The 13413-nt window shown below is 31.4% G+C and overlaps 2 protein-coding genes across 4 annotated transcripts in view; one reads left to right on the forward strand and one right to left on the reverse strand.

Moving 5' to 3' along the window:
- Positions 1 to 13413, reverse strand: part of LOC130448447 (cerebellar degeneration-related protein 2) — a 158193-nt gene that overhangs the window by 46229 nt on the left and 98551 nt on the right. The gene's annotated exons all lie outside the window — the stretch shown is intronic.
- LOC130448453 (toll-like receptor 7) lies at positions 456 to 8250 on the forward strand. Its single transcript, XM_056785846.1, has 4 exons — positions 456 to 691; positions 3778 to 4031; positions 6311 to 6634; positions 7865 to 8250. Exons 1-4 carry the CDS (start codon positions 669 to 671, stop codon positions 8212 to 8214), a joined length of 951 nt encoding a protein of 316 aa, XP_056641824.1. The 5' UTR covers positions 456 to 668; the 3' UTR covers positions 8215 to 8250.

The following is a 13413-nucleotide window of genomic DNA, read 5'->3' on the forward strand; positions in this document are numbered from 1 at the left end:
TGATTATTTCATGCGTCTATAAATTGGCTTTTAAAGCTAATGCTTTAAATTAAAAACCAATCAGTTTTTGGATGAAGTTATTTTCATCAAAAAACTGTGCTTTCACCTAACGTTCAAAAAGTTGTTCAATTCTTAACTGGATTTTCCTATTTTCCGAAATATGCATCAATTCTGCAGTGCAGTTTGTCAATAAACAAAAACGAATACTTTCCATCTCTACTACAGAGTTCAATATGCAACAAGCTCATGGTAAAATATGTTTCAATTACGAAAGTAACGTTAAATAAATTCCAAAGTACTCACTAACGAAGATAATAAAACTACTAGTAATAGTTGAAAAATTACTACGAATGTTTTGTTAAATATTACTGTGTCAATTAATTTGTCCTTTGAACTCCGAATTTAATGTTTACATCTCCAATAATATGAAGAAAACATACTAGTAGATAAATATTTACTTGGTTACAGAATAATTTGATTTGTGTTAAGTAGATGTTGACCTCCTTGGCATGACCTTCATGATCTTTAGGATAAAGTTTAGGTTATCACGCCACATATTCTTATGAATTATAGTTTTGTCTCAATTATTTTATACGATATAGAACAATATTTATTCAATAATATTGATGTCAAAGCAGTATCAGTGAGAGAACTATCGATTACAAAAAATGATGCAATATATATGCAATATGTGAGTAGAAACTTTTGTTTTTTTGGTAAATATGCCCCAAACAAATAGTAATAGCTTTGGCGTTATTTAGTGCAGTCATGAAGCTTTTCACCTCGAAATTTTTTGAAACAGAACCGATTTAATTGAAATTTGGTAAATAGTTAGAGAAAAGATCAATAATCATTAGTGACATAGCGTCGATTGATGATTTTACATCTCTGGGGGTTGACACCCCTTCTCGGGGGTGAAAAATATTTTTAAAGAATAATACCGCAAATCAATAGAGATTAAAATTCTGAGTAAAAAATAATTGAAGAATTTTTTCGAGAAATTAATAGTTTTTTAGTTATTCACTATTGAAAACTTGGAATTTTGAGTGAAAAAAAAACGTTTTCAAAGTACTTTTCGCCAATAACTCAAAAACTACGCATTTTATTGAAAAAAGTGTGATTAAAAATTATAGCTTATGAAAAAATACAAAGAATCATTTTTTATAAAATGTTTTACGTCCAATACAAAGCTATATATAATTAGTGAAAGGAGATTTATTTTTGGAAGAATACTGGAATGGATGGGTTCAGCTTCAAATAACGGAAAGGAGGTTAAATTTACATGCATAATGCTTCTAAAGTTTTTTGTAGTACTCAAAAATACCTTTGAAATGAGAATATACAAAAGTAAATTGGACCAAAATTAAAGGAGTTATAGTCAAAAATAAATTGGTCGCTCATAGTTTTTAAAGAAAAATGAGCAGTTACAGCTGTATTATTTCCACAATAATTAAAATTAAACGTATACCTTTTACAATAGGTTTTATTCATACGATCCTGTTATAACAGTTTAGAATATGTATTCTTTTGAAATTTGAATTTTTAAAAAAAAATTGCCATAATTGTATAATAATTCTGTAACTATCAAAGATACGTGAAGAATTATAGAGTCCAAAAATGTAGCTTTTTCCCTAACCTTTTTATAACTTTTAATATAGAGATATTGTTGTTCAAAGTATGTAGAAAAGTAGTAGAAAAATGACCTGGCTCGAGCTCTTCAGCCCTTTTCCTTCAAAAATAAAGGGCTTAAAAGATTTTTCATTTACATGAGCTTATACTCGTAGCTCTTGAAATTTCCTTTTATAGGATACTATAGCTTTGAAATTCATGCTGCGTGGGGAAACGTTTATATAGGCAGATATTGTACATACATAGTTAATGTTTCTAAATGTTCTTGATTTTAGGTCTCTTATTAAATTGAATTAATTTTTCCTCAGTTCTTACATCTCAAATATGTAGCAATACTTAATGAATTAAATTATTATTTTATTAGAGTTTACAAAATTTTATAATTTTACTTAAATTATTAAGATTTTTTTTTTCATTTATAGCTTTTTCGTTCTTATGAATGTGAACTATTTGTAAAAATTCTCTTTATCGTGTATTAGATCCCGTTCCCAGAATTTTTGAATCTTTATAATTGAATTTATGCTTTTTTAATATTTCGTGGTTCGTTTTATCGTTTTTTCTTCATAGTGATGACCTTTTAGTCTATTTTATAGATACTGAGATGTCTGCCCTATGTAGACGGCGTCACAATTAGTACAAGGTACATGATACATAATATTACTTCTTTTGATTTTTGGTATTTTCTGATTTTTAGAGAAATATTTGCTTTTCTTGAATATGTTCTTTAACATTTTTTCCGGATAATTATTTTCTTTCAATGCATCTAAATTCAGATCTGAGTTGGATAGATTTATCAGCCAAACTTATTATCACTGATCTTTTTTGTGACATAGGCTGGGATGAATTGAAGGTTGGTTGGTTGAGTTCTTATGTTATTATTAATTTCATATAACGCAAAATCAAGAAAATTTTTGCGTGTACATACAGACATACACTGTAATTCCAGTTTGCTTTCGTGTTTGACTTCAAAAGTACGAGGGTGCCGAGCCCAAACCTGGTCGAGTAATTTGTTATAAACAATTTACTTGTTTATAAAGCTATAACTTTTGAACAAAGAGAAATATGAAAAGATTTGTTTTTGAAAGATCTACAAAAAAGGTTATTACAGTTTCTTGCAAAAAATCAATATTTAAAAAGTTATCGTCAATATAAAGCAAAATTGACTTTTTCTGATTTTATGGGTAATTACTTGGCTTCTATATGACGTAGAAAAATTTGAAGCAGCTAATTATAAACGTTAAAGTTTACGGTTAGTTAATGCTCAAATATTTTTAAATTTAATAATTTGATTTGTGCTATTACGTTTTATGAAAAATAAAGAAATGTTTATCTCAAATAACAAGCACCGTTGAAGCTTTTAATTTTTTTAAAAAGCATTTTTTCTGATTTTTCTCAATACAAGGGTGGTTTTTAGGGGTTTAATGGTTGAAAATTCTTTTATTATCTTCAAAATCGTTTTTATTTTGAATAACTCCACTATTTAATTTAATTAAATCTTAAAAAAGCAATTTTGTCATTATTTTTTGCAAAGTGATTGTTTCTGAGGGTTACATAAGGAATTGTAAGCATCAAATATATAAAATACGTTCGAGAACTTGAAACACTATTTAATCTTCGTGCTTCAAAAAGATTTTTAACAGTAAAATTGTCAAAACTCATTTTTTTTTCACTTAGTGGTCAATCGGACTTATGTCACTTTTGATATTGAATCTAAGACGAAACTTACTCTAAATTTTCATGCAAATCCATTTAGTTTCGAATAATTCTCATGTTACACCTGATTTTCAACTTCACTGACTTTAATAATTAATTTCAAAAAATTCGGGAACTTTCCCGTCCATCATATGAAGCAACGCGTTAAGCAGAAATTCAAGATAAAGACCCTATAAGTATAATTAAAATAGTATTTTTTTAACCAAACTGAATAAATGAGTTACTAACATTATTTCTTTATTGTTGTTAATTTAGTCTATTTCTTTAATCTCTGATACTACATAACCAAAAGTTATAGTTTCAAAAGATAGCTAGATTAAAATTAGCATACCCTAGCGTGCAAGTTAGTTTTTTTTTGTTATCAAACGTTTTACCTACCTTGTGATTGAATTATTTGTTACAAAACAAATAAAGAGTGTATTGATTCTGTTTTAGTTGGAAGTTATGTTTTCTACTTGGCTGTATGTATCCAATAACAGTAGCTGTAGAGTCTAATACATGTTCCGTAAAAACCATCAGCACCCTCACTTATATCAATTGCGTGGACATCAGATTAACAGGAGAACTTCCTTTATCATCTAAAGTACCAGATACAAGTACTGTAGTCTCTCTACAGTTAGCTAATTCCAGTGGAAAGATTGACGAAACTTCCTTTACTAATATAAATCACATACAAACAATAGATATAGGTAATATATAATGTGTTTAAAGTTAGTTGAAGAAAGTGAAACTTCCTTTGAGAGGAAAAGTATTTTGCCACCCTATAGAGGAAAACCAAAAGTGACTTCAAGAAATTCTATTGATATTTATCAAAAATATATCGTTACGCCCTAAAACAGATCAGACATGTTGATTTGTCTGCTATAGATCAGAAAAATCTATCAACCAAACGGTTGGAAAAATACTATTACTGATATTCCCGAAAAAATTGCAGAATTTTCAAAACTGCCCAATAACATAGTTTCAGAAGAACCTCGGCAAGTTTACTTGCAAATTCTAGAATAGAAATTCTTGCTTTAAATCAACATGAAAGTTGGAAGTCTACGGATATCGCTGAAGGGAATGTGCAATAAAAAATCTCGAATAAATTTTTGGGAGTTACTGAAGTTGTTAAAATCTTTTCACTGCGATGCCCTTCTATAGTTGGGCTAGTGAAGCTTTCCCTGCTCTGCTCCATTTTAGAGCTCAAGATTTTCAGCATATGATTGTTGCAACTGACTAAAATAGTCCCATCAACGCATTCTAATGGATAATGGATAAAGTAATACTAGAAGTGAAAAGGATAATGAAAATATCACGAAAATTGCGTTGGCTGTAGCTCTCTCTTCTAAGCGCAATCAATTAACTACCGCACAAAATTGTACACTGTGTTCCATTTTGATTGAGACTGCACTATCTCAGCTATTATTAAAGATATACACATGCGGTTTTCGCGACTCTAGCTCAATTTTTTGTAAAACTTTTAAAGCCACAAACAGAAATATTCCAACTACTTTCGTTCCTGAAATACAAGGTGAAAACAAAAATGTTCAATTTTGTTATTATTTATTATTATTTATTTATTTATCAGATCCTGTATAAGATAGCAAAAAAAAATGAAAACTGCTTGTAGTAGATATTTTTGCATAAAAGTCAGTTGCGTATTTAAACATTTTTTAGAACACTGTTTATAAGATTGGGCATAAACTTTTGCAATTTTTTACAATGGAGTTGAGGATCATGAAAAAAAATCAATTGGACCAAATGTAGAATAATGTTTCCCAGGACGGTCCAACCAAACTGCAAAAAATACATTTAAATGAGGTACCTTGGGCCGTGGAAAAGGTTAATAATAACTAAGATACAGTGCAGTCTCAACCAAAATGGGACACAGTGTATATATTTCTACTACATAGTTCTTGAACAAATTTTGTGAGTTAACTTCATGGATAAATTAACTGAAAATTACTTATTTGGGGAAGGCGGAAAAGCTTTTGACTGTGTGTCACACCATCACCGGACTTTACTGGCACCAAACAGCAACAGTCAAAATCGAAGGGTCCACATCAGAAGAGGCGTGCGACAAGGATGTGTATTGTCTCCCCTACTGTTTAACCTCTACTCTAAGGCAGTATTCAGCGAAGCCCTCGAGAACTGCAGGGATAAATATCAATGAAAACATAGCCTACCAGAACTTCAATCTCTTAAGGACGTTATTGTAGAATATAGCGAGCAATTCGACCTTCATAAGAATACATACAAGACCAAACTATTGGTATTCTCAAAAATATAAAAAAACGCCACCCTAAGACTCCAGGGAAATATCATTGAACAAGTGTCATCTCTAAGATACCTGGGCGCGCTCGTCAACCAGCAATGCGACCCAAAATCAAAACAAGAATTAAGCAAGCGCGGAAAACTCTGAGAACATGAGGACACTTCTGGTAAACCGCAACCTCAGCCTTGAACTCTGGACCAGAATGCTTCGCTGTTTTTCTATACGGATGCAAAGGTTGGACCATGGATGCGGATATCTTGGACGGAATATAAGACAAACATGGAGCCTTCAGCAAATGGATAACGACAATCAAGAAGAGAATATAATTAGAGACGAGCGATATGAGATTCTATGCCTGATAATAAAAGGAAAATGGTCAGCCGTACACAATATTCACGGCTGAAAGACTTGCGCAGATGATTCGGACAGACGTCTGCAGAAATTTTCAGAGCTGCGGTTTCTCGTGCGAAGTAAGACGTCGTCGTAAGAAGAAGGAAAAGTCATATAAATTTTTTATATCTTGGGCGAAATTACGTTGAGTTTGGACCAATTTCGAGGTAGAAAGTTAACTATTCGTGCATTGGTAAGGCTGCTATTAAAATCTCTGAACTGCGCGCCATGATCCATCAGGTATAAAACTTCGCGAAAGTGTCAATCTCTCAAAGATAAACCTCCTTCGTAAGTAAAATGTATGATAATCTCTTTTTTCAGAACATTGCGCTTTATCCAAATTTGTACTCCCAATTTTACCAGAATTAAAAGTTTTGGATATAAGCGACTCGTTTATTCCTAGTTTCGATAGAAATTCGTTAAAAAATTGTAAAAACTTAGATCGTATTTATTTGAAGAAAAACCGAATGGAAATATCGAATGGAGCGTTCCAAGATTTGATTCATCTCACAATTTTGGACATAGAACAGCAAAACGTTACACTGAATGAACAGTTTCTTAAAGGATTAAAGAATTTAACGTTACTCAGTATTACAGATTCAACAATTACAACAATTTCGAAGGATATCTTTAAAGATGTACCAGGTAAGTGTTAAATTATAACAACGTAGAGGGAAACCTATCAAAATGTGAGAAAACTATTTATACAATGTGATTTTATTCTATTTAATGCGAAAATATACAGTGTGATCAGAAATTAAAACATTCATTGTTACTAAATAACTTAGGTTGTACAATTATATGGACTGCTACTTTGAAAAACGAGAAAATAGCTAAATATCTAACAGGACTAACGTTGAAACAATCTTGTACGATAGACACGATTCTAGGTATATTTTCTTGGACAAGTAATTAAAAATTAACTTCGAATTGATCTTGACAACAAAACGAATCATATGTACTGTAAAGAACTTGATTTATTTTATTGTCTCTTATCATTACATTTCTCTAGTCAAGCGATCGGCGCTGATGACGTAGCTTATTTGCCGAGTCGCTACATGGAATTGATATTCAATAATTGTGAAGTAACTATAACTGTTAGAGAAACCAGATAAATTCCTAAATTCAAGTTATAAAGTCACTAACATAATAATTCAAATGTCGTTTCTTATTAGAAGATATTTTATTTTTTATGAGAGCACATTTACATTTAACGATCGTGTTTATCGTCAAAACTGACGCTATTGCTCTAATGAGAATCCTCTCTGGATGAGAGAAAAACATACGCAATATCCTAAAAAAGTTAATGTTTGGGCAGGAATTCTTGGAAATCATATCTTAGATCTTTTTTATTGGTAGCATCTTAAGTAAAGATGAGTAGTTGGAACTGCTCCAACATTGCCAAACTTATATCAGAAATATTGACCACAAGTTCGACAATTAGTATTGAAAAAAGAGCTGCATAAATTGCTATACATAGAGTGAGTGTATAGTGGGACAACTACGTTATTATGAAACTTATCAACAAAAATTGTAAGTTAAGAAAGAAAATATTAAATATATATATTAAAAAGAGAGGTTTGATAGAACGAACATACGTTTTTCCATTGAATAATCCTCGTACTCAGGAAATAATCTAGAGTAATGAGAAAGATAATTTTTACATCAATACTCTGTATATGAATAATTAGTAAATATCTGCATGAAAAGTTAAGGGATTACTGTCTAGTTTTCAAAATAAGTTAACAGGAATTATAGAGGGGGCTGAAAAACATCCAATGTCTTTCAATAGTTCGCGTTTGATACGTTAACAAACTAACTCGGTATCAATATATAAATATTTATGTATTAACTTAAAATAATGATTTTTTTTAGAATTGGCCGATTTGAATTTAAGTCGCAACCCATTAGAAAAAATAGAAATTGGTGCGCTGGATCCATTGAAGAAGTTAACTCAACTCAATATTTTGGATACTGACCTAAACAAGTTAGACGCAGAAATTTTCAAAGGAAACAGCATTCTCGAATCACTTAGAGCATCTGCGAAAGCGATTAAAAATTTCGATCTGCGGAAATTTATGAAAAACTCACCTGGATTCTACATTTTTGATTTTAGTTTGACAGATTGTGGAAATTCCGCTATACATGATTTGCAGTCTAAAATAAAAGATGATGAATTCGTTTATGTATATTTCGATGGTATTGAACGACCAGATCGTTGTTAATTTTTTTTACACATGAATAAACAAAATATATTCTGATGTAATGTTAATCAATTAGTTCGTATTGAAAAAAGCACCAAACTATTTTGTTCAAGGAACATATACACTACCGGTAAGGATTACGTCATACACAACAAATCAAAACAATTCACCTCTGAAATAATTTTGAAATTCAATATTTCCAAAATGTATTATTTACTTCGGGTCTCAAGCCCGACCGAAAGTTTGTTATACCGCTTTGATGAGAAGGAATAACGTCGAAGCTAGTCAGTGATTACAAACCTCTCCTCACAATTGCGAGCCATTGAGGTTATTAATATCGATAAATAGGTTAATTGACATCATGCTCTTCATAAAACATTATTAAAAGTCGAACATCAAGGTCATGGAGATAATGAGGGCTAAGTGCCTAAAGTTCGTTTTAAGGGGAAGAATGAGAACTACGAATTTCGCAAAGAGATACTGGATACAGCTTCTCATTAGTTTTTCTACTTATATCTGGAAAGTGGAAAAAAAACTTAAATTTTCGAAAATACGACGTTGTAGTGAAAATAATTGAACTGAGTTTTGCGAAGCGTCCACAAATGCATTTTAAATATAGATAAAAGTATACTAAAAACAATAAAACATCAACCACAGTTTAACTAACTCAACTATCCGTATTTTTTCCATATTTTGCTTTCAGTAGATGCCGTGATAGTCCACTACTTAATAATAGTTGTTAACAACACGAAGCTTTCTCAAGGTTATTTAAGTATCTATTATTTGAATGTTAATTAAGGTTAATTCATTTATACTAATTATGAGACATACACGAATTATCTTTTCTATCTCTTTTTTCTTTGGTTACATAACTTAATTTTGGGTGAAAAGTACAATTCTTGGATATTAGAAACTTATTTTCATAATATTTATAGTGAAATAATTGATATGCAATTGTAAATCATACATATACATATAATTGAGGATCGTATAGTTTATAATTGAGAAAGTCTAGGAGGAATCTTAGACTATTCAACAGAGAGATAATTAACTGTTTCAGCGTTTTGAAAAACAATCAAATTGTCAAATATTTGCTTTATGTTAAAACCAAGAACAAGAAGGTGAACTCCATTACATTCGATCAAATCTTGATCACCTATAAGTGAAATTGCTTCTTTGTACTAAATCAAGTATTCGTGGAAGCCGAGTTGTAGATGTGCGAGCAATCCTCCAAGGATGGACGAATCTAGGCCTTGTAGTTGATTACTGTTGCGAGGTGTACGGTTTTTCCGTCTTACAGAGATCTTCAAGTTTTTGTGAAGTTTAGCTATTTACGATCCATGACTATTCTAGTATGATTAAATATCTAGAGCTGCAGCGCTAGCTTTTTTGTGAGCAATATGTATTTCTGGAGAAAACCAGTGTTGACCACGAACTCTTTTAAGTGTGTCCATCGATGAAGACTAAAATGGATCGATCTCTAAGAAAACTAGAGATTCCTTAGATTTTTTACAGCTTCAGTTTATACATTGTTGACAGATCCAACCAGGGATCTCCTATCTATATATACGAAAGCCGTTTTGGTGGAGTGTACTCTCGATTTGCTGGTTAATGACTTTTCCATAATCTTGGCAATTCTATTCTATCCTAATTGATGTAAATGTTTCGAAACTAACGGTCTTACTATGTGGAAGCTCTTTGAATTGTATTACAATTAACCCAAACACTAACTTAAATAGTTTTATCATCTTCATTCTTATCTCTAGTCTGGTGTTGTTGAGGAGCTGGATTGCCTTAATGTTCACGTGTTTTGAGAGCCGTTGTTCATGACTCTTGGCACATTGAGTGGTTACCCACCTTCCATTGTATTTCGAAAATACCAGGGTACCTCAATGATGACCTTCAGCACTTTATTTTGAACTCTTCGGATTAGTTGAATTGCTGAATCTCGTATGTCACCTTACCTATGATTTTAGGACATCTTCGAAACAATGATCTGAGTTCAGGTAGATTTTCTATTAACTTGTGGATTCTGTTCCGAAAATCGTGTTTGATTTTAATCATAATGTTTAATTTTCCTAATAGCTGATCCACCGGTTCTTCACGGTAGAATTGATCCTTTCATATGACTACGACCCGATTAACTGGATCATATACCGAACAACAATGAACATGATCCTGGTAAATTTTCTAACATTCAAATCATAATCATAAGTTCCAAAAAATATTTTTATCACCAGCCTGTTACTATTTGAAAATCGAATTCTTCTAATATATTTATGAATCTAATTCATCCCACATTTTTATTAAACTTTCTCAAAAGGGAAAAAAAGAATTTTAATTAATGCTTTTGTTGCACACTTCAGTTGATTGGATTATTAACCCTACTTATACTAAATAACTTCATACCATTGCCGTTACCAATTTCCTTTAGTATGTAGTAATAATTTTGTAATAAACCAGCATTGGAGTCTCTAGTAGAATAAATAATATTCTTGCGAAACCCGGTACAATTTGTTTATATAACGCAAAATAGTAATAGACAAATTTCGTAAATTAAATTATTTTTATGGCGTACGAATTATCTGAATTCCATATTTCAATTAAACCGCTAATTTATTTTATGTACGAAGATCGTCTGCTCACAAAGTGTGGTATAGATAAATAATGAGAATAAGCTAAATCCAGCTAAAGTATTTATAGGTTTGTTTTCAATTAAGATGAGGTTAAATCAAAGTTTTTCGACATTTCTTCCATAATCTTCAATGTTTTTGGGAAATTTTCATGTCGGCAATGATGGCCTTTGTAATGTAGTAAGCTGATTCCAGGCGTTGATTCAACCTTAAGAATATGCTTAATAGGCATCGCTTTACCATCATCGTCTAACATTTCGAGTTCAATTCCATCAATCAATTGTGTGATTACATCTTCGCCGCGATCCATATTAGGCGATTAGGCGATATGGAGGCTGCAATTTTTATGTGAAATATTTCCGCCATGTTTGTTGCTAAAACACAATTAGTTACACACGTTTGTGATTGTTCGGCAATTTAGCTTCATCTTAGAATCAATGAACACTTTTGTAGTCGTGTGATACAAAAAGTATCAATGCACAGTCAAAAAATCAACAATCAAGTTGGATGTCCGCGCTTAAAGATCGATTAATAAACTTGACTTTCCGTTTGCCGTTGATATTCGCTGTTATAAAATTAAAAACATTGAAATGTAAAGACCATTGATAATTGCCGTTTGACGTTGTCGTTTGCATATCGGTCTACCGTTGTTGGTGACTTTCAACACGAATTCTAGCAATACAAAAGATCCAATCCCATCTGTTTACGTTTGTCACGCGATTTCGACGTATAAGGTTAGAGCGAGATGTTGAGGTTATTTCTGTTTCTGTTTGTTCATGATGGTTTTTTGGCTTTGTGTGTTTTCTCGTAATTTTCCATAATAACGTCCTTAAATACGGGTTTACAAACAAAACCACAAAAATATCTCGAAAATAATAAGCAGTACACACGTCGAAAAGAATAACAAAATTTTAGGTTAACGGTTATGAATCGAATTTGCTACGTCAAACGTCAAACGGAAAGTCAAGTTTATTACTTACAGACTTACCCAATTCACTCATATTAGATCTCAAATGAAAGAGCCCGATTTACTTACTCAATTAGAACTCGAGATATGAGATAAGAAACTTATAAAAACATTGGAAAAGTGTCATGTTTGAATATAACTTAAAGAGGGAATAAGTTGAGTGATTTTGAATGATTGGTGATAAGTTTAGGCACAAATAAGTCATAAAATATGAAAGAAATCGGCCGAGAGAAAGGCCGGACGGACCTCCATAATAATGTAACAGAAATAATATCAACCGCGTTATTTATTGTCGAATCGATTTCCAGCTATATTTCAATCTTAAATACTGTTATACTTCAGTGAAAATTCACCAATTTCACTTCGAATTTGTTCACCATCTAACATATTCACCAGATCTAGCTCCCAGCGACTTGTTTCTGTTCTTCAACCTTACAGTTTCACTTGAGTTTCACTATTATTTTTAATCGTGATTTTAATACCCGCCATAAAATTTTAACTTTTATGACAATTTGCCAACTCGTGATCGTGGTTGCCATGAAGATTAAACAACTCGTGACGAAAGATTATGCAGCTCGGCATTTTAATTATAAAATGGAAAAAAAAATAAATAAAATATATGTTTACAGTAAAAAATATGACTTAGTTTTTGCACATTTGCCAAATGATTAGAATCTAGATCAACATTCACAGTATTGTCGCTTTCTGAAAATAAGAAAACAAATCCTTTGAATGAGCAGCAACAAAAAATTTTGCCACTTTATTGTAATCTTGTAATTACAAAAAATTCATTTCCCCGCAGACATAGCACAAAATCAATTACTACATTTTTACCTTATCACAAACACCCACACGTCCCGACGCGACGTTATCTGTTTGAAGAATGAAGAACGCAGCAATGAATTTATTATTTTAATTTGACATAGGGTGGTGGCTACATTGGTGGTAGAATTTCAATCAAATGCAAGTGTAGGGTAAGAATTTAGAATTTCTAAGTTTTAATTTTTAGATTTTCCAGCTTTACAAAGTGGATTAGGTACTAAATTCCAGGTAATATGAATCCGTCACTATGTACTCGGACTACCTTTTCGTTTACCTGAAACATCCCCGACCCGAGTTGGCGCATCCTTATCTTAACGCATTAAAAACGTCACGAGTTGTAGCGCACCTGATTAGAGTTGTTAATTTGTTAGACAACCAATGTATCAATCCTCAAATCTGTCTGCAAATTCGTTGCATCCATGTAACGGATGAAATATCCTTTGAACAGATTATTAAAATTTTGTTGATCAACATCAACAATTATTATAGTATAAGAAACAGGTTCTCAAATGCGAATTTTAAGTGAATTCCCGAATATTCAATACAAATGTTTAAAATAAATCTGTCAAGAATGTTTTGGTATTATTTCCGGATTAAAAGTGAAAAAATCAATAAAACTAGTTTTTTTCGGAATTTAGTATTTTCTTCTTTTTATTTTATTAGTTCTTGATATGAAATTTTGTCAGAAATAAATATTTAATTGAGAATCGCAAAAATTTTTAACTAAATAAAGAAACGATTGTCATTTGTTTTCAATTGAGACGTGATAGGTTTAATAAAAACATTGAGTAGTTGTCT

Source organism: Diorhabda sublineata, chromosome 8, assembly GCF_026230105.1.
Source record: "Diorhabda sublineata isolate icDioSubl1.1 chromosome 8, icDioSubl1.1, whole genome shotgun sequence".
In the NCBI taxonomy this organism is placed as follows: domain Eukaryota; kingdom Metazoa; phylum Arthropoda; class Insecta; order Coleoptera; family Chrysomelidae; genus Diorhabda; species Diorhabda sublineata.